General features: G+C 39.9%; 1 protein-coding gene across 1 annotated transcript in view; it reads right to left on the bottom strand.

The window, feature by feature from the left end:
• The window catches only part of ush1c (Usher syndrome 1C), a 218,925-nt gene that overhangs the window by 148,530 nt on the left and 43,752 nt on the right, over positions 1-26,643 (bottom strand). Inside the window, exons 5-7 of the mRNA XM_060838636.1 lie at positions 9,716-9,824; positions 8,739-8,763; positions 841-898 (exon numbers count right to left, since the gene is read on the bottom strand). Of these exons, the coding sequence (XP_060694619.1) occupies positions 841-898; positions 8,739-8,763; positions 9,716-9,824 (192 nt within the window). The remainder of the gene's footprint in view (positions 1-840; positions 899-8,738; positions 8,764-9,715; positions 9,825-26,643) is intronic.

Here is a 26,643-nt window from a genome sequence, read left to right as displayed (position 1 = left end):
TTTCTTCTTCTGGGGTTGCCAAATTTACCCTGTCTGGGGGAACATGGGAAGAGATTATGTAACATTCTCACCTGTTGTGTGAGGAAGAACATTTTAATGAATTGAATGTTGGAAAAACCCCAGGTCTTAAAGGGTGGTGCAGGCTGGTGATGGAGCATCTCCCCCAAGACTACCTCACAAATATGGTGCACCACAAAATGGAGCAGTTTTACAAGATATGGCGGACCTTTCTAAATCATATTGATGCAGACTTATTGGTAAAATTAATTAGGGCTGTGATATAGCTGTGGGAATCAGTTTGGGCACCCGTGGTGCCCTGGGAGGGGGAAGCTAGGAAAAAAAAATATGGGTACAATGACTGGTGCTCCCAGGGGTGGGGGCTTCAGTGGAGGTGTGGTGAGTGAAATAGAATAAAGTAATGTGATATAATTTAAGATAATTTGAATTTAGCTTAATTTAATTTTTATTTAATTTGATTGTAGTTTAGCTTAAGTAGATATGTTCATTCTGGTAGAATAGTAGGTAGTTATCATTAATAGTATTATGATATGACATTCTTGTAGGACCTTTATCTTTTTGTATTTTGGTTTTTATATATATAGTTGTTTTGCGAAAGATTTGAAAAAGCTTTTAATGAAAATATTTATAAAAGAGAATACCCTTCCCACCTCCGAACACACCAAAAGAGAGGCTGTGATATTTCACCCTACAAGTGGACCTAATTTAAACTGAAAATAGAAATAAATGTGCAAATAGTTCCCAGTGAAATGTTAGCAAGAGTTATCGATGACCACAAAATGAAGAGGGACAAATGTCAATTGGAAAGAATCTATAACTTACCCCAGATTCTGACACAAACTGGTCCACAAACTGCCATTTCAAAGAGTCCTCAGAAGAACTAGAAGAAAAAAGATGAAACGTTATTCACCTCTGCCTGTGTCTTTCTACCATTCATTATTGCTGTCATGTCAACTTGTCAGCTGCTGAAGGAAAAGTAACTGGCGTGTTATGTAATCGGGAATTTGGAACACAAAACCTTGCTCTCCTGTCAAATTATCAGCAATTGAAAGACACAGATCTTGAGAATTCACCAGTAATTAAAGGGAAAAGTAGAAGATCAGACTGGGAAATAGCTCAAAAATAATCTAAATTTTAGATTTTCTCATTTCTTACCTGCACTGTAAACTGAATGCAACTGGCATTTACTGCAAACATGCAACTTTTGATTAGATTAGATTCCCTACAGTGTGGAAACAGGCCATTCCACCCAACAAGTCCACACCGAGCCTCCAAACAGTAACCCCCCCCAACAGACCCATTTAATGCACCTAACACCATGGACAATTTAGCATGGCCAATTCACCTGAACTGCACATCTTTGGACTGTGGGAGGAAACCGGAGCACCCGAAGGAAACCCACGCAGGCACAGGGAGATTGTGCAAATTCCACACAGACAAAATTGAACCCGAGTCCCTGGTGCTGTGAGGCAGCAGTGTGAACCACTGAGCCACCCTAACTGTTGGATCATTTGTTCATCAAGTTAGAGCAAATTATGATTATGATTTTCTTTGTGGAAGCACTTGTTATTATCCTTCAATCACTGAAAAATAAAACACTGATTTAAAAAACTGCAAATGCTCTCAGGCAATATTTTGAAGAATATATTGTCAGATTTCAGACGTTATGAATAACATAACCTAAATTGAACAGTATCAGCAGAACCAGTCTGGAATAGCTGGTTACCAGCCACTCACATTGAGCTGACTGCACAGCTTTGCAAGGTCAGGCCACGTGAATAATTAGAAGAGCACCGCACAAGTAGCAGTTTCGAGATGCAGCTGAAAATGTGAAGCTTAAGCAAATGTGATCACTCGAAAATAAGTGATTACACAAGAGGATAAAAATAGCTTCAGCTGCCAGCATGTTATAATTAGGATTTGACATACTTTTCAGACTTTGAGGGACAAGATGCTGTTTGAAAATGTAACTAAAGCAGCGAAAGCTTGCCTCCTTTAAAGTGTTTTTCCTGATATGGTGGTGCTTATATTATCGCCAACAATAGAAGAAACTGTGTGAATACTGTGGTGTTGAAATTTTCCAACAGACTTTACAATTAACTATTATCTAAAAGCATTACATTCCTCAGGCAAACAGGTTAATACTAAGCTACTTGGTTAAAACAGAGGAACATGCTTCCAATACAGTGTCATGCTTAAAGGTGATCTGAGCTTGCCTATTGGCACTGCAGTAAAATTCTGCTAGTGCGTGGAATTGGTGATCTATTATCTGTTGAGGGAAGCTGATGTACACATATTTCAGGATGTGTAATGTTAATATGTTTACACTAGCCAACATGGTTTTAGCTTTTAGTCTGTTACCCTGTTTTTTTAAAGGCATATGACATTAATGGTTTTTAAAGCTTCTGATTTTCTCGCACAATTGACATAGTGTGAGAAACAGAACAATATGGAAACTTGGCTGTCTCCTGAAATTTGCTGTTTGGTTGACTGAGCCTAAATGTGCTTGCATTTATGTTGTAGGGTTTATTGCCTCCCGGGTCACCCATGTTTTTGTCCTGGCGTCTGGCTTGGCCTGTGTAATGAGATTTCCTGCACATGTACGCAAATGTCTCCTCATACCAGGTGTTTTAAATACATCAAGAAAAGCTGGACAGCGCTTGGGTACATATATTGACGTTTCTACCTGTGGGTAAGAATTCTGCTAAAAAAGCAGAGATGGTGTTACACAAGCTTTAAATTTTATTTTCAAGGCAATTTATTCAAAGAAAATAGATAAACCAATCAATGTATCAATACAGGCAAGTCCTTTTAATGTTGAAAATGTTTTTCAAGAGATCTTTTTAAGCTTCATTTTCTTAAATATAATGCTTTACAGGTTTAACTACAACAAAGATATTGCAGTCCTTTGTAAACAGTCATCACTGGTATGAGGTGAGAGTTTGTGTGCAGCAAGGTGTTTTATCTGATGTAGCAATATTTCTCTAATGTCCCATAACATTAAGTACTGAGCATGGATATTATGGTATTGAAGAATCCCTCAAACTTGTATTTCAGCTTCCTATTTTATGCATACATTAGATTAATCAGATAAAAAATAGAATCTATGTGAGTAATAAACTGTTAGATTACATCAGGGAGCATTGAGTAACATGCTTCTAGAAGTGTGTCACGCTTTAAGTGATACCAGGATAAGGTGAAGGATGCAATCATTACACCTTCACCTTACATGCTGTACTACAGCGATGGCATCGTGAGCATGTCTTTTAAAGATACACAAACAGGGAAACAAAACACAACGTAAAGATGCTCATTTGAAGCAACTGAGACTATGGAAGCAAGTAACTGAGCAGTGTACCACCAGATCCAATTTGATATTTAGTAAAAATCAGGGTGCTGCTGCATTAGATGGGACTGGGTTGATAAGCAGAGGGGTCTATAAAATGGTATTTGTGCCATGTCTGTAGCCTTCCCCCAATGCACTTTTACCAGGGGAGAAGTCAGAAGACCCTTCAAACGATCACCCAAACACAGTGCTGCTGTGAGAGCATATGAATGGACCCTTGGTGTGAATGTGTTGATGAGCAATAAGTTCCCTGGAACTTTTAAAGGACTTGCTTCAGTCTGGGCATTTAAACAGTCTCTCATCAGCGTGAACCCACTGGTGTCTCAGTAGGTTGGAAATCTCTTCCACAGTCAGAGTCGGTAAACGTGCACACTGGTGGGCTAACTGAGTGAACCCCTAGACACTCAGAGCAGCTGCACCGCCTCTTCCCTGTGTATATAATAAGGTAGGAAAAATGCCTGTACCCAGCCCCAGAATAGGGGCACTTGAATTGTCTCTCATCAGTATGATCAATTTCCCAGAACTTTCATAGCAATTCCCACAGTATTGTGAAAGACATTTTACTAGTAAGAGTTCGCTGTTGTCTCAGTAGATTGGATAGCTGAGTGAATCCCTTCCTACAGTTGGAAGAGGTAACTGGTCTCTCCCTAGTGTACATGCACAGGTGTTCAAGGAAATCGGATGACTGAGTGAAGCCCTTCCCACAATCGGGGCAAGTGAATAGCCTCTCCCCAGTGTAGACTCACTGGTGTACCTGATTCCAAAGAGATGTTCCCTATTCCCTGTCAACATCCTTATTATTTTACTCTGGCTGTATGACATCTCGCTGTCAGTGCAGTCCCAGTAATGCCCTTCACTCCTGGAAACACTTCTGAAACCAGAAAGTAGCTGGCCATTTGTTTATTTAGCATCCTTTAGAGACAGCACCTCCTCCCCAATGGAGGGGAAGGCCTACCTCTTACCAGATAATAGTCAGATGGTCATTAAGTCACAAGATCAAAGTGTGACATTCTAGGAAAGTCAACAGCTGGTTGATCATTGAGCAGTTGCTGTTCTGGACTGTGTTTCATCTTCAGTAATTCTGAAAAACATGCATTTTTAAACCAGTCCAGCAAAAGAAAGAATGCATAGGCATAAGTAAGAGACTTGAGTTGTGAGCAAGGACAAAGAATTCCATTTCTTACTCTTATCCAGAGTTTAGTCAGTAGCATAAAGATTAAAATAAGTTAAAGTAATTAAAAAGGGTGCATTAAGTCAAGTATAAAGTCGGACAGGGTAGCTCAGCCAAGCAGAAATACATATCCTTTGGCATGTGGGGAGTCATGGATAGTTGTTATACCCAGAGAAGTCCATGTACAGAGAATATTGCTGTGCAATCTTAGCCTGCAGGTTTTAGAATCTGAGCAGTGCCTAAAATCAGAGATGCATCCACAAAACCAAAAGCTACATGGTTAACATAGTTAGAATACAGAAAGATCTAACAGCAGAAGTTTGGGGCAAGCTGGCAAAATTGGGAATTGGTGCACACCAAGCAGTCTAAAAGATAACAGAGACCTGGGCAGATCTGAACGTTCAATATTCTTAGTTACAATGTGTCAATAAAGAAAAGAAAGTAAAAAATAGGAAGAGGTAACACTTCTGGTTGGTGACAGCATCTCAATGTGGAAGAAAGATGATGTTTTAGAAGTTTCAGGGACAGAATCAATTTAGCTCAAGGCTAATGATTAAGAAGGATATGGTTTCATTGCTTAGCATTGCCTATAATTCACCAGTTAATCTCTCATTGGAATCAATGTTATTGCTGAAGTTATGTTCCTGTGGAAACACCCCTTTCCCAAAACACCAATATACAAATTTGAAATACACTGAATCCCTATTATCCACAGGGGATAGAGCACAGACCCCATCCATGAATAATACAACAACACAGATAGCATTGTAATAGAAATCCCCTACTGACTGCAAAGGACCATGCGATCTGTGAGAAGAAATCATGTGTGGGGTCGACCTCATGAGTAATCAGATCTATGGCTGAATCCATATATAGGGAGGAGTATACTGTGCTACACATGTGCAGAACTGTGCATTGTTTGCCGAAAAAGCTTGAAAAATAAACTAAATTACTTTAAGTAAATATGAAAAAGTACAATATTAGGGTAAAACATTCCAGTGATATGGTGGGTTTGGCTATTACTGGCAACTCAGTGGATAGCTTTGTTACCAAGGTGACAGATCTGTTTTCTCGCCACAGATGCTGCCAGACTTGCTGATTTTCTCTAGCAATTTCCGTCTTTGTTCATTGCAGACCTTCAGCACCCACAGTTTTGTTTTAATTCTGTGTTTAATTCACTGCCACATCTCTTCCAGGTATGTCCACATTGAAGCAGTTCTGCTCCTCTCAGAGGACTTTCCTTTTTTAAAACTCTTCTTGGTCACTATCATTACTTCATTTTCTCTTAGCGTTTGACAAAATCCCAGGGGTGGGGTGAATCTGTAGACGATTGCAAATGTGTTCACTCCTTTAAACCAGTGACTAGAAATCAGCTCCACCTCGGCTCGGGGTGTGGTGTTGATTCCGCCCCCTTTCCCCCCCCCTCCAAAAACTCACTTTCACATTCATCTCTCACTCCTCAGTGACAGCCTCTCTCAGAATCACCCCACGCAGATTCCAGCTGAAGTTTAATCCTTTGTGTTTTGAATCAACCCAGATTCACAGGTACCTCCATGGATATACAATGCCCTTCAGAGAGCTGTTCTTGCTTTATCCTGAGATAATTCCCTTCCCTCTACTGTCAGCATCCCTCAAAGTCTGTTCCCTTCACAACAGCGCAGTCCACTCCTCCAAGACTTCTAATGCTTCCTCACCTCCCACTGGCACCTTCCTATGCAACAGCAGTAGATGAGACGCACATTCTTTTCCCTCCTCCCTGTCCAAGATCCCAAATGCAACTTTCAGAAGCTGTAGTTAACTTGTACTTCTTTCAATCTATTCAACAATACCGATTGCTCACAGTATAGTCTCCACTACATTGGCAAGATCAAATGCAGACTTGGTGACCGCCTTGAGAAACCCCTCTGCTCTCTGATACCAACCTTCCAGTTGCTTGCTATTATAACGAGCTATCTTGCTCCCATGCTAAAATTTCCATCCTGCACCTCCTACAATGTTTCAATGACGCTCAATATAAGTGGAAGTAGCACCTCCTTTTCCATTAAAGGCACTTTATACTTTCTAGGGGCAACAACTTGAGCATGACCCCTGTCCTTCATTTTGATTATCCCCAGCTTACCCCTGGTTGTATCTTCCTTGTGTTTGGTTGGCTTTGACACTGAATTTCCATTGATACAAAAAAAAGGGAGGCAAAATGGAAATAAAAAGCACAAAATGAATAAACATTGCTTAAATAAAATGACATTAAGCATGGCAGCTTAAAGGGAAGACTTACTATAATAAAGCAAGTTAAAAATCACAACACCAGGTCATAGACCAATGGGTTTATTTGGAAATACTTGCTTTTGGACCGCTACTCCATCATCGGGTAGACTAGCTACCTGATGACAGAGCAGCACTCCAAAAGTACTTCCAAATCAACCTGTTGGCCTATAACCTGGTGTTGTGTGGTTTTTAATTTGGTCCACTCCAGTCCAACAGCGGCGACTCTACATCATGTAATAAACCAACATAAGCCACATATAAATTACCCAGTGAAGGATATTTCAAATAAAAAGATAAGTTTCACTTTAAATTGTTAAAGTAAAAGTGATATGCTTCAAGTAGTTACAAACATTTGCATTACTTTCCACACAAATGTAGCACCATGTGAAATGTTAGCCTTCCCACTCAGCATCCATTGTGTGGATCTCTCACATTTCTGGTAATCATTTTGACCCTTCAGTTGCATTCACTAGCAGGTGTATCTTACCCAAACTCACAGGATCAGTTCACACTGATAAGGTACATGTCTATAAACCTTCTCTCACTTGTATCATGCTTGTCTTGATCACATGAAATCATCTGACTAAAATTTTGCTTTAATCAAAGATTTCAAACCGTTCACTATTATATCTTCCAGTCCCTAAAAACTTTACATGTTGCTAAAAGTCATCTTCCAATTCCATGCAATAAATCTGACCATAACAAAACAATTTTATGTACAAAATTACCACACTCCCATCATTAAAAAGAAAAATAAAGATCCCTGTTTAGTCCAGTGAATTCAAATCCCATTAAGAGTCTCTTATTGTTATGATTCCAATTGATGTTATTATCAGACTGATAATTGGATTGATAGATTCTTTTCCTTCTTAATGAGGTGGTCTTTCACAAAAATACAACTGCACTGTGCTGCAAATTTGATTTCAACAATAAAACACTAAGCTTATTGTGCAAATGAAACGAAGATAAAAGTGAGTAAACCAAGCTACTTACATAGAAAATAATATGAAAGATTTCAAAACACATGGTAAAACAGAATTCCATCTAGACAGCACTACCACAATACAGCATTGTAGCACCAGGAGAATGTTCTTCTCTATCACATCTCTAGTTTTGATTTAAATGTTTCTTTCAACTTCCATTCTTGCTAGTTTGGTGGTCTCTTTCATGATTAGCCACTGAATTTCAACTTACTCAATTTTGAAAAACCATTGCAGAGTTCAAACCAAATACTTCTCCCCTCGAACTTGCAGACTTTTCCTATTGATTATTAAATTGTAAATCTAAATTCAGCAAGACAATTGCACACAGCAATTTCCTACAATCAGCAAATTAATCACCAGATAATCTGTATTGTTGGTGATGATTAATGGATAACAGTGGTTAAGGCAGCTGTTCATCAACTTGTGTCACTCACTTGAGACGGAGGATAGGATCTCAACGGACCTCTTATTTGAAAAGCAGCACTACCTGTAATGAACTGAAGTATCAGCTCAGAAAACATGCTCAAAATCATCAAAGTATTTGAACCAAAGCCTTCAGATTCAGAGAACAGAATGTTCCTAACTGATCCAAGCCAATGCTAAAATAATTTGAAGATCAATCATAAAAAATACATTCAACAAGTACAAATTGGTAACAATATCTGCTAATGGGAGAAGCTCCATCATAGTTAATTAAACTTTACCTGTGGCCAATGGGTTCAATGACAAAAGGCCCAGCTGATGACAGAAAACAACATGGACTGTTTTTGTGGGTGGGATAGATATCTGGAATTTCTTTCTTCATGTTTCGCAAGCAGTTACATTTAAACTGGATAAGCTAAAATTGCTTGAGAGTCTGTTATGTGCAGTAAACCGTCGTAAATGCATTTACCTAACTACTATATAGATGTCCAGACATTTCTGACTCAGAACCGTTTTAAAAAAAACACCTCACCTTTTGACTGGAATCATTCCAACATCTGTAAAAAAGCAGAGACATAATTAACAGTGTCTGAACTGTTACCAGTAATGAATTCCTAAGTACTTAGAAGGAAATATTAGAACGAATGGAAGATCAAACTAGGAGACATATTTTAGTGTCTGTATTTTCCCTATCCTTTGGTTTTGTTTTGCAGCAACAGAAAGGAGCAGATACTATTAGAATTAGGTGTTTTCTCAGCATCTATACAATCACTGAATGAGTTCCATTAGAACTACAGCACCCATAATTTTGCCAAATACCTGCTCAGCAATTCTCAGGGAAAATATATTGCTTCGATTAGCAACCAAAAAAGAACAGATTTGGAAAAGAAAATTAAATGTATGGTGGCTCAGTGGTTAGCACTGCTGCCTTATAGCACCAGAGACCCGGGTTCAATTCCTGCTTCGGGTGACTGTGTGGAGTTTGCACATTCTCCCTGTGTCTGCATGGGTTTCCTCTGAGTGCTCTGGTTTCCTCTCACAATCCAAAGATGTGCAGGTTAGATGAGTTGGCCATGCTAAATTGCCCAAAGTATTCAGGGATATGTAGGTTAGGTGCATTAGTCAGGGATAAACATAGGGCAGGGGAATGGGTTTGGGTGGAATACTCTTTGGAGGGTCAGTATGGACCTGTTGAGCCAAATGGCCTGTTTCCACACTGTAGGGATTCTAGGATCTATGAACTAAGTATGGGTATTGGCCCACATTGCAGCAATTTTCAAATATTCTTCAGTGGGATTGAGAGAAATTGGCATAATCTCTCATTAAAAATGACCTACCAAATTAAAAAGCATTATTTTAGCAAAATATGCACTATCAATTTAATAGCTTTGCACAGTATTTATAATTGGAAACACTGATTTATAAATTTAGATTTATGTGCAAATGAACATCGCACAAACAACTCTGCAGTAACTGAATCAACTCGATAATAAACGCTTATACACTTACGTCTGACTTTCAGAGAAACAGTCTTTTTAGTGCGGATTAGGTTTATCACTTCCTCATGGGTGCAAGATACTATTGAGTAACCATTTATCCGAACAATCTCATCTCCAAGCTGAAAAAAACATATTAAAAGGAATTGGAGTACCAACTCAGAACAAACCTTATTGTTTGTATATGTAATATCCCAGCTGTTTTGGAGTCTCTGGCCCAAATTCTGTAATTCTAAGAAATAACTTTCCTTACAGGTATTTGGGTCATGATTCATTTGACGATAATTCCCCAATCCCCCACCCTGCTTTGATTTGGCCTTTTTACACTTCAGGAAATTCTGCTTTTCCTGCTTTCTCAGTACTTCTGCTAATTGCATTTGAACCACAGACTCAGAGAATTCCAGGCTGCAACACTGGACTGTTCGCTGTCAATGTTTTCCCCCAATATAAGTGAATTAAACTTTGTAGATAGAAAGACATAATTGTGGAAAACAGATTGGAAGAGAACTTGTCAAGCAAAATGTTGAAAGCAAGTGCACCTCTTTTTCCTTACAATATTGAGCAAGAGATGAGAGATAGACAAGTTTGCAGAGAGTTGAGAATTAGCTGAGTGAATGTGGAACAAGATATAGTGAGTATAACAGTTGAGTAGGTAATTCAAGGGGCAAGGTTTGGGCTTGTGATGAGAATATAAAGATGATGGGAAAGTGAGAAGCTAATGTGAAGATTATACAATGAATGTGAAGATACAGAGGAAGAACATGTCCAAAACATATTGTCAGGATAAGCTCAGCAATCACATGCCAGTCAGTTTAACTCCAGTAATGGCAAAACTTCTAGAAACAATAATTCAAGTCAAAATCAACTGTCTTATGGACAAATGTGGGTTAATTAAGGAAAACTGTGCTTAACTGGCTGGAGGTTTTTTAAAGAAGTAACAGAAAGGGTTGTTGAAGGTAATGCAGAACACCTCCAGATGGTGAAACCTCCTTCCCAATTAGAGATGGAGATCATACAATTAGGTAATGGCTATGTGATCAGCTTCTTTGAGGTCTATCACCTCATCGCCAACTTTCCTTCACCACCCTTTCCTCCCCATAATTTTCAGCCCAAAGTCCAATTTGTGTCTTGACAATGAAAAGGTCTTGTCAGAGACCTTTCAATGTGAACTACAAATATAGAGTGCTAAATGATGAGAGAAAGGAGGAATTGTTATTCGGGAGGAAAGGTAGAAGAATAAATAAAAGCTACAAATAGATCACGAGAACAAAGTAAATTTTTTTGTCAAATTTAGATAATTACTTACATACATAGGAATCGGGTACTTCATCCTCGAGCCTGCCTTGTCAGTCCATAAGATCTGATCTGATTACTTTACATTCCCGCCAACTCTCAAAACCTTTCACTCCTTATTTGTAAGAATTTGTCAACTTCTGCTTTAATAATAAGCAAAGACTCTGATTCACAATTTTTTGAGTAAGAGTTTCAAAGATTCATCAGAAAGTAAAGGTTTACCCTAATTTTTCTTAAATGGATAACTCTTTATCTTCAAACAGCGACCTCAAGCTCTAAAGCAAAAGAGAAAATGCTGGAAAATCTCAGCAGGTCTGGCAGCATCTGTAAGGAGAGAAAAAAGCTGACGTTTCGAGTCTAACTGACCCTTTGTCAAAGGTTTCAGATTCCAGGATCCGCAGCAATTTGCTTTTATCCAGAACTCAAGTTCTAGATTCTCTCACAAGAGGAAACGTCCATTCTGTATTTAGTCTTTTAAGGTCCCTCAGTATCTTATACATTTTAATCAAGTTACCTCCTACTTCTCTGAACTCCAGCAGCTACAAAACTAACCTGTAAAAACTTCTTATAAACCAACCACTCAATTCCAGGTATTAGTTTAATAAAGGAAAAAGTGAGGACTGCAGATGCTGGAGATCAGAGCTGAAAAATGTGTTGCTGGAAAAGCGCAGCAGGTCAGGCAGCATCCAAGGAGCAGGAGAATTGATGTTTCTGGCATGAGCCCTTCTTCAGGAAGAAGGGCTCATGCCCAAAATGTCGATTCTCCTGCTCCTTGGATGCTACCTGATCTGCTGCGCTTTTCCAGCAACATATTTTCAGCATTAGTTTAATAAACCTTGTTTGAAGCACTTCTAATACATTTACAACATCCTTGAATAAGGTGATTTTATATAGTACTCCAGGTGTAATCTCACTATTGCCTTGTATAACTGCAGCATGAACTCCCTACTTTAGTATTTAATTCTCCTTGCAATAAACAATTACATTCTATTTGTTTTCCTAATCATTTTCTCGCTGTCTTTTATGATTCATGCATTAGGACACCCAGATCCCTCCCATCTGAGTTCTGCAACCTCTCACCTTTTAAAGAATATGCCTCTTTTTCATCTTTCCCTGCCAAAATAGACAATTTTACATTTATCCACATTATACAACATTTGCCAGATCTTTGCCACTCTACATCTCTTTGTAGCTTCCTTATGTACCCTTCACAACTTGCTTCTCTACCTAGTTTATTGTCATCAGCAAATTTAGCAATCACACCTTTTGTCCTTTCAAAGTCTTTTACATAAATGGTGTAAAAAAAACTGAAGTCCCAACACTGATCCCTGCAGCACACCACTTCGTACATTCTAAATCTGTAAATCATGCATTTACACCTACTCTGTTTTCTGTTTGCTAGCCATTATTCTATCCACATCAATATGTTAGCCACAACATCATTAGCCAGATCCTATGACTTATCACACAAAAATGATTGCAAAAAAGCTTTATAGGCATTGAAAACATGACTCAAAGATTTATCAAGCTTGAGTTGAAAGAGAATCTTCAGGATAAGTGCAGGACAGACCTGGGGTTAAAGGTCAACAAGCTGGAAATGGAAACGAATGAAGCAATATTTTGGGAGCTGAGGATTATTCGGACTGGTTCCAGAAAATGAGATGGTGACTTAAGAGATCGTATAAAGCAAGGCAATCAAGTAGGATGTTTGGTTGTGTTAAAAGTAACATTTGTTTAAGGCAACATGCAATTCTGGAAGGTTTGTAGCAAAATAAATTTCCTCAAATGAGCAAATCTTGGTAGCTATGCCATCTAGTGGAGAAATTGTGCTCAACACCTTGAATCTTGAGATTGTTATTCGACATGCAATTGGTGAGTGCTTTTTGAATATTGTTATTTGGAATTATTGTGAATGAATTAATTAGTTCTATTAAAAATTTCCATCCTTCTCTCATTGTCATCAGGTACATCTCTGACTTTTTCCTTCCCTTTCTTGATTTCTCTATTTTCATTTGCTGGGATAGACTGTGCCAATATCTGTTACTGACTGTCAGAGGTATCTTTACTAAACTTCCTTACACCCTGCTTGCTGTTAGGGCTACATTTTATTCTCCTGGTTCTCTGTTGGTGTTGCATCTGCTCTGATGATGCCACTTTCTACTAGGCTGCCTCCATCATACCTTTCACCCTCAACCTTGACAGACTTCTCCTTCCTCTCACGGTCCATGCCATCCATTATTTTCCCTCTAATTTCTCCAGCTGCTGCACAGACCTCCAATGTTTATTATAAGGTAGCAGCTGTAGAAACCAGAAGTTAACATGCTGGCATGCCTATTAAAATGCACAGACTCTTGGCAAAGCTGTGCACCTTAGAAGGACCCTTGTCCACCAGTCTCCACATTTAAAGGATCATCTTCCACCTACCCACCTGCAGCAGAACGTCACCACCAAATTCACCTTCCCCTACCCTCCATTGTCAGCATTCAGCAGTTCCCTGTGTGACACCCTGGTCCACTCTTCCATCACTCCCAACAATTCCTCATTCTCCCATGGCATCTTCTCATGAAATTCCAGAATGTGTTACACTTGGCCATTCACCTGCTCCCTCCTTACTGTCCAAGGGCACAAACACCTTCCAGGTGAAGCAAAGTTTTACTGTACTTCTTTCAATCTGGTCTACGGTATTTTCTGCTACCAATGAGATTGTCATTACATAGATGAAGCCTAATGCAGACTGGGTGACTGCTTGCAGAAAACCGCTGTTCTGTCCGTACAACCGACTCTGACCTTCCAGTTACTCGTCATTTTAATGAACCCCCCTTGTTCCCATGCTGACATGATCACCCCAATATATCATCAATATAGTTCTCCAACAAAGCTCAATGTGAACAACACTCTATTTTCCATTTTGACGTTTCAAAGCCTCCCGCAGTCATGACGGAATAATGAGTATGATCTCAATCTTTCATGTTCCTCACGTCTGCATTCCCCTCCCCCCTCCCCCCCTCCACCCTGCCTTCTTGCAGCTGTGTCTTGTTTGTGTTTTAACTTATGGCATATCTCCACAAGAACTAGAGAAGGGGAGAAAATCAATGGTTTCTGTCACCTCCTCTTTGACAAACTACCTTTCATCTATTTAACGCTAGGGATCTATTTTTCACTGAATTTTGATCAACACTATAGCCCTGAGTGTATAATCATGGTTGACTCTTCAATGTGGTATTAACCAAATGTTGTAATGTTAGATATGCCATCATTTGGATAAAATGTTGTTCCCAATCCAATGGCACTATTCAGAGAAGGAAAATGCCCCCTGTGTGCCTGACCAACACTATTCCTAACAAAAGTGGATTATTTGGTTCATCAATAGCAGAATCACTTTTGCTATAGATTGGCTGCCAGTTTTACTTACATAAGAATTACTGAACTTCAAAAAATAATTTATTGGCTCTAGAACATTAGGAATCTTAAAGACGCAAGAAGGCAAAATATAATAAGGCAAAATATAATAAGGCAAACTCTTCTACTTTTTTCTCGTAGCTAAACACAAAACCAATCATTTCCTCATAAAGTAATACAAATTAAACTAAAAGTGAAGTATTATAAGTAAAAAAAAACAAAAACTGCTGACGAAACTCAGCAGGTCTGGCAGCATCAGTGTAGAGAGAAAAGGTTTTAAGTTTTGAACCATGATTGGTATCCCAAAGAAGTTATATTGAACTTGAGATGTTAACACTCTCTCTCTCCACAGTTCCTTCCAGAATTGCTGAGTTTCTCCTGCACTTCATTCTTTTTACCAATTCAAACAATTTATTTTCCGTGAGATGCTGATTAACCTGTGGATGGCTGACACCTTCCCATGCTTTCGCTATTTTGCAAGCACCAGGAAAGGTAACAGCCTCAACCTCAGCTAATCCACTCAAGTGTGCAATTAGCAACCTTCATCTGTCTCTGTTGGCATTTACTAGTGACATAAGACACTTGATGTAAGGGGAGATTGTCATTTTCGTTGATTCATGAGGGGACCCTTCTTCTTTGACCACTCTGGACTCAGGCCGACAAATGTACAGCCCCATCCTCTGCCCATGGCACCATCTTCAATCAGTGACCCTACCTGACCTTGCAGTTTGCCTAATAAGCTCTGGTGTCCCCAGAACCTACTTACAACACATCCTCACTTAAAATTGTGGCTGAAAATTACAAATGTATGCAAAATAACTTGCAATGAAGCATAGCTTCCCATTGTAATCAATGTTAGGTTCCTTGGGATTTGTTTTTTTTAGCCAGAATAAACAATGTAAAAGTTGAAATAGTGTACATGTGTAAAAGTACATTACTAGCTAACATAACTTGTAAGATAAAATGAACCAATAAATCTAAAAGAATTAAAATACAGATTTCTTGTCGTCTAACCTTCACTGTGCCATAGTTAGATTGACCATGCTTCCAATAGTGGTAGAAGTTGGTTGCAGAATCTGAACACCCAAGATCATCTGCACTGACTAACCTCTGCCACAGGATGGAGCTCTGGACTTCAGTTTGATTTCAGGAAGGAAGCAAGGACCAAGGAGTGCAGAAGCAGTCAACACCTAGTCTCAAACTTAAAAATGAGACAGGTGGTGGGAGGTAAGGCCATTGCAAAACAATACTGGGAAGACATGAGGGCCAGGAAAGACCAAAAGTGGCAGGCCATTAGGAGATTGAGACCTACAACAAAGCAAGCTGAAAGATGAGGCCAGGAAGTCAGGGCCACAGGGAGGAAAGATTTCTTATCCACAGTCAGAACAAAAGGGAGGGAGTGAATGGGATGTAAACATTTAATGACAGTATACTAGACCCTGCTTTGTGATGACGACAGATGTTGATAACTAATCCACAAGTGACATTAACATTAAAATAGCAATGCAAAACAAAAAAACATATATAGGCTAAAAGCACAAATAAGGTTAAGTGGAGCTTAAAAGAGGAGGACTTGCATCTGGTTTTGAAGGTGCATGTCCATAACCGTGGCCTTGCCCTCCATGCTATGCTTCTGATAGGACCAGCAGCTCTTGGGGACAGGCAGCCATCTTTAATATGATGGCTGGCCTGCCTGCTGTAGTCTGTGAAGTACCGCCCTGTGTCATAGTGTCTGTGAAAATGGAGTTACCTTCTCCACCTCCTGTTCTGCTTTCAAACCAAGCGTTGGGAACCCTACTGGATTCAGAAATGACCCAGCGACTGAGTCAACTTGACCGATTACAGTAAGTCATGTAAGAGCTGCACTCTAGCACTGCCAAATTGCTGGGACCTGCTACTTTGCTTGTCCTTTCAAACATACATGCTGTGCCGTATTCAGCAATTCAAATAAGTGGCCAAAAACAAGCCCAAAAAAAACTGCCCAAAGTATTATCATTCTTCCTGATGTCTTCATGAGTTAAACAGGTGGGCAGTCTCTGCGTGGAATTTAACTGATCTCATCAGAGGATGGTTTGAGTACTCAAGTTTTAATGCATGTTTAATAACTCCTAATGGACAATGCTCCTGAAAGGATGAGGACAAGAATGCACTTAACTCTGCACAGTGTACCCTCTCCTGACAAACCTTGACGGCGTGAACTACCACTGTCATGACTCACGAATAATGAATGGTTTCATGAATGCAATATTTTCCAAGATGATTACATGGCCAGAATGGGGACAATGCTGTGGACAAACTTTTAGCGTCCAAGATGTCAGACAGAAAGAGGAGTTCTCAAAGAGAGATGAAAGGCTGCAAGCCGTGTGGTTAGCAGAGAGGAGCAAGTCTTTTCAGTGGCCTACCAGACATATTACAGGAGAAAAGACAATCACTGGTTGAATAACACATTGATGGCATCAAATGAATCTGGAATGTTCATGCTGTTAACACAGGGAGCTGGGAAGGATCATAGGAGCTGGCCTTACTGCTGATAGTCAGTTCAGGACTTCTCCAGAATATAAGAGAATCCCCTTTAAAAACTGCCTCAGCAGAATAACTGTACATTTTGGCCTTGCTTATAATTAGAGAGAGGATATATTTTCTGTAGTAATAGCATACGAGTTGCTTACTAAATAATGTTAAGTAAGTGTTGGTTTTAATTGTTTTTATTCCAGTAATAGTGTTGAAACTGAAATATTGTCCTGCATTTACTTTATGTGGATCAGTAGGAATTCAATAATCTTTGTAAAAGTAAAAGTACAACAGGAGTTGTAGCGATGTGCTTTTTGAAGATGAACTGAAGAACAGCTGACCCATTAGAACCACAATCCAGAAAAAATCAAAACATTTGGAAAGAAATATGCAGTGGATGAAGCTGATAACAATGGAGCAGTTAAGGGGATACTTGTTGGATTCATTGCAGAGGAGGACATGGAAGAGTGCAGAAGGATTGGAGGAAAGGGCTTAAGAGCTTGTGGAGATTTGTTTGGAAAGTAAACACCAGTATGGGCTACTTGATCTGAGTGGCCTATTTAAATGACAAAAGGTTCAAATGTTCTAACTCCATGTTTAGCTATTAGCATGCGACATAATTTAACAAAACATAGAGGAGGGGGAAAACTAGCAGCACTAGCAATTAAAACTGAAATAAAGGAAACATTTTTTTCTGTTGAATTTTGCTGTAGTGCAAGTGATTCATTCTAAATATTGTGACAATACTTACAATATAATGTACTGTATACAACATATCATAATGATGTGTTGGCTTTCATTGGTAGGGGGATTGAATGTAAGAGCTTTGAGGTTATGCTGCAGCTCTTTAAAGCCCTGGTTAGACTACACTTGGGATATTGCGTTAAGTTCCACGTCATTACAGCAAGGATGTGGAAGCTTCAGAGAGAGTGCAGAGAAGATTTTCCAGGATGGTGCCTGTTCCAGAGGGCATGTCTTATGAAGAGAGGTTGAGGGAGCTAGGGCTTTTCCCATTGGAGCGAAGAAGGATGAGAGGTGACTTGATAGAGGTGTACAATATGATGAGAGGCAGAGGCAGAGTGGATAGCCAAAGAGTTATTCCCAGGGAGGAGAGATGTCAGAGGTAGGTTCTTCACACAGAAAGTGGAGGGTGCGTGGAATGCATTGCCAGCAGTGGTAGGGTTAGAGTGGTGCTGGAAAAGCACAGCAGGTCAGGCAGCATCCAGGAAGCAGGAAAATCAAGATTTCGGGGAAAAGCCCTTCATCAGGAAACGCCGATTTTCCTGCTCCTCAGATGCTGCCTGACTTGCTGTGCTTTTCCAGCACCACTCTAATCTTGACTCTAATCTCTAGCATCTGCAGTATCCACTTCCACCTGCCAGCAGTGATAGCATACATTATGAACATTTAAACAATTCTTGAATAGGCACATGGGTGCTAGTAAAATGAAGGGTATGCAGGTTAGTTTGATCTTAGAATAGGATAAAAGATCAGCATAATAGAGGGCTGAAGGCCTTGTACTGTGCTATACTGTTCTATATTCTATGCTCCATGTTCTGTAAGGTTGGATTTGAATTTTAAAATATAGGTAGGTGGGGTTTGGTCTATGAATTTTTAAAAATGGTTAGAAAGTTATTTGTAACAGTAACATAAACACATCATTTCCAAGAATGCCTGTAATTCAGTCAAGCAGTACACCTGTATTTTAATGGACGGAACATACTGCAGGGTTTACAACATACCAGAGTCCATTATTATAGCTTCTGATTGCAGCTCATAAAATTCAGGAGTTGTGCTCAGGAGGGGGAATAATTTCCTCATAGCAGAGGAATCATGTTCTCAGTTCTAAGGAACAAGTCACCTCAGCAGAAATGATTTTAGTTTGTGAAGCTTACAAACTGGGTGAGTTTGTATAAAAATCTTCAAGCTTTTGAAACTGAAAGCGTTTAGGCCATCAGAAGGGAGAGATGTTTATGCTAGCAGTCTCAGAAACAAAAATAATTCTGTCTCAGTAGTCCAAGAGAAAGATACTACAAAGAGTTGATTAAATAAGAGTAATATTTCTTTGAGATTAAATAACTGTAAAAGGAAAATGTTGGAAAAATAGTTGAAACGTGGTTTTGCTATTTTTGTTTAGACCCCTCTCATATCTGATATGCATGGGGAATGGGAATTGAATCTGCCAATTACTTCAGAAATATTAGTGGCGTCTGAGAGAAATCAACCTATTGCTGCCACAAGATAAATGTGTATTTTAAAAACCAGTGGCCACAACTGCTCATAACTGTATGACGTGGGAGCTGGCTGATCCCATTGTGAATGACAGTGACCACATCTGCAGCAAGTGTTGGTTGCTGGAAGAACTCCGGATCAGAGTTGATGATCTGGAATCTGAACTTCAAACACTGCGGCCCATCCGGGAGGGGGAGAGTTACCTGGACACTTTGTTTCAGGAGGCAGTCACACCTGAGAGATTAAGTAATTCACATTCAGTTAGTGATCAGGGACATCAGAGTGTGACTGTAAGTGAGGCAGGTGGGGGAACTTAAGTTCAGGAGTGCAGGAGCCTCAGCCCTTGACCTTGTCCAACAGGTATGAGATTCTTGTTCCCTGTACGGATGAGGAAAAGGGCTCTGGACAGGATGAGCCAGCTGACCACGGCACCATGGTGCAGAAGGCCATTCAAGAGGGGGGAGCAAAAAGACAAGTAGTTGTTATAGGGGATTCTATAGTTGTTATAGGGGACTCTATAGTTGTTATAGGGGACAGATAGTATCCTTTGCAAGCTGGATCGGGAGTCTCGCATGGTGTGTTGCCTGCCTGGTGTCAGGGTGCGGGACATCTCCGACCGGCTTGAAAGGATATTGGAGCGGGAGGGGGAGGATCCAGTTATTGTGGTCCACATTGGGACTAATAACATAGGCAAGACTAGGGTGGAGGACCTGTATAGGGATTATCAAGCACTAGGAAGGAAATTGAAGTACAAGTCCTCAAGGGTCATAATCTCCAGATTACTGTCCGAGACACGTGCCAATTGGCATAGGGATAAGAAAATTTGGGAAGTAAACATGTGGCTAAGGGATTGGTGTGGGAAAGAGGGATTCCACTTCATGGGGCATTGGCATCAGTTTTGGAACTGGGGGGATCTGTACCGTTGGGACGGTCTCCACCTGAACCAATCAGGTACCAATGTTCTAGCGAAGAGGATAAATAGGGTGGTCAGTAGGACTTTAAACTTCTGAGTTGGGGAGAAGGGAAAGTGAAAGTGACAGGGAGTATGGAGTTAAATGGAAAGATAAGCAACAGGATAGCATATATGCAGGCGGATTTAAACTTGAGGCAGATTGGGAATGCAGCAAAAAGGAAGGATAACTTAGGACATTTTATGACTTCCAATATCTCTAATGATAAGAAAGTTAGCATTAAGGCACTTTACCTGAATGCTCGTAGCATTCATAACAAAGCAGATGAACTAATGGCACAGATCATCGTGAATGATTATGATGTGGTAGGCATCACAGAGACGTGGTTACAGGGGGGTCAGGACTGGCAGTTAAACATCCAAAGATTTTCAACTTATCGAAAAGTCAGGGAGGTGGGCAGAGGGGGCGGGGTGGCCTTGTTAGTGAAGAACAAAATTAAATCTATGGCACTGAATGACATAGCGTTGGATGATGTGGAGTCTGTGTGGGTGGAATTGAGGAACCACAAAGGCAAAAAAACCATAATGGGAGTTATGTACAGACCTCCTAACAGTGGTCAGGACCAGGGTCGCAACATGTACTGGGAAATAGAGAAGGCATGTCAGAAAGGCAAGGTCACGGTGATCATGGGAGACTTCAATATGCAGGTGGACTGGGTAAATAATGTTGCCAGTGGATCCAAAGAAAGGGAATTCATGGAACGCTTACAGGATGGCTTTTTGGAACAGCTTGTCATGGAGCCCACAGGGGAGCAGGCTATTCTGGACCTAGTGCTTTGTAATGAACCAAACTTTATAATAAAATCTTAAAGTAAGGGAACACTTAGGAAGCAGCGATCATAATATGGTAGAATTCAGTCTGCAGTTTGAAAGAGAGCAGGCAAAATTGGATGTAATGGTGTTACAGTAAAATAAAAGGTAATTATGAGGGCATGAGAGAGGAACTGACGAAAATCGACTGGAAGCAGAACCTAGCGGGGAAGACAGTAGAGCAAAAATGGCAGGAGTTTGTGGGTATAATTGAGGACACTGTACAGAGGTTCATCCCCAAGAAAAGAAAGATTATCCGGGGAGGGATTAGACAGCCATGGCTGACAGAGGAAGTCAGGAAATGTATTAAAGAAAAAAAGAGATCCTATAAAGTGGCCAAGAACACTGGGAAATCAGAAGATTGGGAAGGCTACAAAAACAAACAAACAGAGGATAACAAAGAGAGAAATAAGGAAGGAGAAGATCAAATATGAAGGTAGGCTAGCCAGTAGTATTAGAAATGATAGTAAAAGTTTCTTTCAATACATAAGAAACAAACAACAGGCAAAAGTAGACATTGGGCCACTCCAAACTGATGCTGGAAGCCGAGTGATGGGAGATAAGGAAATAGCAGGAGAACTTAACAAGTACTTTGCGTCAGTCTTCACAGTGGAAGACATGAGTAATATCCCAACAATTAAAGGGAGTCAGGGGGCTGAGTTGAGTATGGTTGCCATTACAAAAGAGAAAGTGCTAGAAAAGCTAAAAGGGTCTTAAAATTGATAAATCTCCTGATCCCAATGGGCTACATCCTAGAGTTCTGAGGGAGGTGGCTGAGGAAATAGTGGAGGCATTGGTTGAGATCTTTCAAAAGTCACTGGAGTCAGGGAAATTCCCGGATGATTAGAAGATCATTGTTGTAACCCCCTTGTTCAAGAAAGGATCAAGACAAAAGATGGAAAATTATAGGCCAATTAACCTAACCTCGGTTGTTGGTAAAATTCTAGAATCCATCATTAAGGATGAGGTTTCTAAATTCGTGGAAGAGTCGGATTAGATCAAGTCTACATGGATTTAGTAAAGGGAGGTCGTGCCTGACAAAACTGTTGGAATTCTTTGAAGAGGTGACAAGTAGGTTAGACCAGGGAAACCCAGTGGATGTGGTCTATCTAGACTTCCAAAAGGCCTTTGATAAGGTGCCACACGGGAGGGCTGCTGAGCAAGGTGAGGGCCCATGATGTTCGAGGTGAGCTACTGGTATGGATTGAGGATTGGCTGTTTAACAGAAGGCAGAGAGTTGGGATAAAGGGTTCTTTTTCAGAACAGCAGCCGGTGACAAGCGGTGTCCTGCAGGGTTCAGTGTTGGGGCCACAGCTGTTCACGTTATATATTAATGATCTGGATGAAGGGATTGGGGCATTCTAGTGAAGTTTGCCAATGATATGAAGTTAGGTGGACAGGCAGGTAGTACTGAGGAAGTGGGGAGGTTGCAGAAGGATCTAGACAGTTTGGGAGAGTGGTCCAGGAAATGGCTGATGGAATTCAATGTGAGCAAATGCGAGGTCTTGCGCTTTGGAAAAAAGAATACAAGCATGGACTACTTTCTAAACGGTGAGAAAATTCGTAAAGCCAAAGTACAAAGGGATCTGGGAGTGCTAGTCAAGGATTCTTGAAAGGTAAACGTGCAGGTTGAGTCCGTGATTAAGAAAACAAATGCAATGTTGTCATTTATCTCAAAAGGGTTGGAATATAAAAGAACCGTTGTGCTACTGAGACTTTATAACGCTCTGGTTAGGCCCCATTTGGAGTACTGTGTCCAGTTTTGGTCCCCACACCTCAGGAAGGACATACTGGCACTGGATCGTGTCCAGCGGAGATTCACAGGGATGATCCCTGGAATGGTAGGTCTAACATACAAGGAATGGCTGAGGATCCTGGAATTGTATTCATTGGAGTTTATACATGGCTTGGAAAGGGTGGACGCTAGGAAATTGTTTCCGTTAGGCGAGGAGACTAGGACCCATGGACACAGCTTTAGAATTAGAGGGGGTAAATTCAGAACAGAAATGCGGAGACATTTCTTCAGCCAGAGAGTGGTGGGCCTGTGGAATTCATTGCCGCAGAGTGCAGTGGAGGCTGGGACGCTAAATGTCTTCAAGGCAGAGATTGATAAATTCTTGATGTCACAAGGAATTAAGGGCTACGGGGAGAATGCGGGTAAGTGGAGTTGAAATGCCCATTAGCCATGATTGAATGGCGGAGTGGGAGTGGACTCGATAGGCTGAACGGCCTTACTTCCACACCTATATCTTATGGTCTGATGGTCGTAAATACTATCAGTGAGGTTTTAATCAAAGGGAAATTGAGGCACCAAATTATCAGTCCTCAGAGCTAAGAAATCTAATCCTGTCCCAGTAAGTCAGTCACTCTGAGTAAATTCTGCAGGAGGTTACCGTTCTTATTTCCAATTTTGAATCTTGGGCTATGCTGTTGCGGGAGAATACAATACACCTTTCTGATTGTCAGCTACATGAGAATTCTGGACACTTGGGTGCAAGATAGCAGCGATTGTACTATATATAGCTTTGTATGCTCTTTTTCTTTGTATTGAAACTTATATTTTGTTAATAAAGTATACCTGATGCTTCATGTTTCTATGACTAACCTCCATATTAACCATGTAGAAAAATTAAATATATGATGTATCAAGCCATGGTTCACTCTGGGATCTGACTTGTCCCAGTAACATCATCTGGGATTGTAACAATATTTACAAACTTCAAATATATTCATTGGTGACAAATTTGAAGTAATTACTCTACAAATAATTATGTATCCCTTAAAACTAGTAGATATTTGGACAATTTTCATATAATTGATCTCCAATTATGAAATCAATAGTTGACTAATGCTGCAGATTGATTATTCCTGTGTGGGAGAGAATACTATTACTAGTATTATTACCATTTTCATAGTAAATTGCCAAAACGCAAATTAGTGGTGGCTAAAGTAGAGAAAATTAAATTCTGTGCTTTTATTTACTTTCAGCGCAGGAGCAACATAGAAATCGTACTTTATGTACAATAGGAAAGGGTATCTTAGTTGGTATGTATTTTATTTTGCACATTTCTTTCCAGTGTGCATAAAGTATGAGCTTAAACAGTAATGCTAAAAAATCAACTTGTTTTGCACAAAGAATCAAGTGAAAAGGTAACTGTTGCAAAGACAGTGAAATTCCAGACAGAGTCTGCTATATTATGAGATTGCAGTTTCGAAGAATGAACTTCCCGTGTATCATAATTATTCAACTAACTGGTTAATTGTCCATCAGAAAGTCTCTTCAGGAGCCAAATGTGGCAATCAAATAACAAAGAGTCTTTAGAGATCGGATCAATTATATTTAATAAAAGGAAATTTATCCTCAATTTATTGCAATTTATGACCAACAACTTGGCAATGTTAAGCTGACTTCAAAACAATATGTTGCACATATTCAAAATACCGCTTGACAAGTTAAATTATCCATGTACTTCTGAAAGGTCAGCAATGGAAATTGCATTTAATTGCTTTTATTGATAAAATGCTACTGGATGAATGCACCACAGATACAGCAAACCAAGGTTACTTTTAACAAAATAAATAAAATGCACTAACCAATCTTCAAAAGAAACACAAGTTAAAACAAATACAATGGATCTTCAAAAAAAAACTGCATAAAATAAATGATTGCCCTGTAGTTCTCAAATTGAGGAATAACTTGGTCCTATTCTCCAGTACTGAATGCCTTATTTCTCAACTCTTGCATATCCTTACAGGGTGGAGTGGAAATATGCCTCATAAAATGTATAATTTCATTATGAAAAATGAACTTCAAAAGGGTCTGAGTACGTGGCCCAATATCCATTGCATACCTTCTACCCGTGGTAATAAGCAATATTATTTGTCACTGGAGAGGATAACAAATTGCTAAATTTATTTTCTTATGTACTCCTTAAATAAACGTGGCTATACCTGTGACTGTACCTCTGAGTGTATACTTTGAATATTTTAATATAACTACTTTACTCTCACTTATGCATTTGGCAATGCTTCATGGGAAAAGGCATGAGAAATTACCGATATATATCCTTTCAAAACAAAAGTCAAGCAACCAATAACAAGCATAGACAGGCACGTAATGATCCAAACTTTATATGCTCACACCTGCAGGCCTTCAAACCTCCACACTGCCTCCAGCAGCAGTTAAACTTATTTGCATGTTGAACAACTTCTTCAATCTTATTCATTTCCTCAGAGTACAAGTGTTTCTGTAAGGGCCCTTGTAGGTTTCAGATATGCCTGTGTCTACCTGGGATATGCAGAATGTTCATTGTTTTAGACTGACTCAAGTCTTCGTCCTTTCCTCTTTTTCTGGTACAACAATAATTGGTGCTGTTACCTGCTCCTGCCCTAGGCTGCCAAAAATAACATCTCCTTAAAAAAAAACAGGCTTATCCCGGTTAGTTTTGGGTTGACGGAAGGCTCACACAACTCACATCCTGCCAACATGGAGAAGATGTTTCCACTAGTAGGAGAGACTAGGATCTAATGGCACAGCCTCAGAGAGAAGGGACGATGCTTTAGAATTGAAAGGAGGTGAAATTTCTTCAGTCAGATGGTGGTGAATCTGTGGAACCCACTGCTGCAGAGGGCAGTGGGGCCAAATCATTGAGTGTATTTAAGACAAAGATAGATAGGTTCTTGATTAGTAAAGGGGTTGAGAGGATAGGGAGAAAGCAGGAGAATGGGGTTTGGAAACATATCAGTCATGATTGAATTGGCCGACCAGACGCAATGGGCTGAATGGCCTAATTCTGCTCCTTTATCTTATGGTCATTCACATGTGTACTTCCTCCCCAACAAGGAGGAAAATAAAAAAGCTCAGAATAAGCATATGTTCAGTCAATGGATGCAGTTCATTGGGTGAAGACAATAATGAGGGAAAGGCATGAAATCACAATCACGAGAGTGAGTGCTAATGGTGGATACATAGATGGAGATGTGAGAAAGAACATTGATAGAGTGAGGCAGTGAACCTGCAAAGTAAGTGTTATCAGGAACTCTGTCATGGATTACTCTTGAGAAGACAGAGGCGTTAGGGTAATGTGCATAGGAAATACGCTCTCCTTTCCAATCCTTGTTATTGCATTGCCATCCACGTGGAATCTAAGAACATAACACTACACCCCTGCTTTTAACCTCCTGTGTCACCCATAAACATCCAACCTTAGTGTCAGTATCCATTTCCTTCAAACTATTGCTCTGACTCCTTACAAACCCAGCAGCCCAACATTAAGCAGGAGCACAGCTGTCCTGGTTTGATCCTGAGTGTTCATTTGTGACTGGCTCAAAATGTTAACCCTTTCAAATTGAAATCTTCATAATTGTGACGATACCAACCTGATGTCACACAAAGTGAATACATGAAATAGGTTTTATTAAGGAAATTGCTAAAATAATTTGATGAACTGGCTGCAGTTTCCAGCTTTCTGGAGAAGCTAGAATTTGTCACTATCCTTCTTCAGCCATGCTTAGGGATGTGCTATAAAGAAGGGACCATCTAAAAAACGTCACAAACCTCTCTGCAACTTATCTAATCTGGTATTGGCATTATCACAGGGCATTGCTAAACAACCTAGAACTGAAAAGGTCATTCTCCTTTTATGAGCTTGCAGATGGGCCACTGCCAAATAAATATTTGGTGAACCAAGCATTCAGCACTGTTACAAAGATAGATGATGTTTACT

Source organism: Hemiscyllium ocellatum, chromosome 18 (assembly GCF_020745735.1).
Source record: "Hemiscyllium ocellatum isolate sHemOce1 chromosome 18, sHemOce1.pat.X.cur, whole genome shotgun sequence".
Lineage (NCBI taxonomy): Eukaryota > Metazoa > Chordata > Chondrichthyes > Orectolobiformes > Hemiscylliidae > Hemiscyllium > Hemiscyllium ocellatum.
The sequence above is the reverse complement of the archived record's forward strand: the minus strand, read 5'-3'. Positions and strand labels throughout refer to the sequence as shown.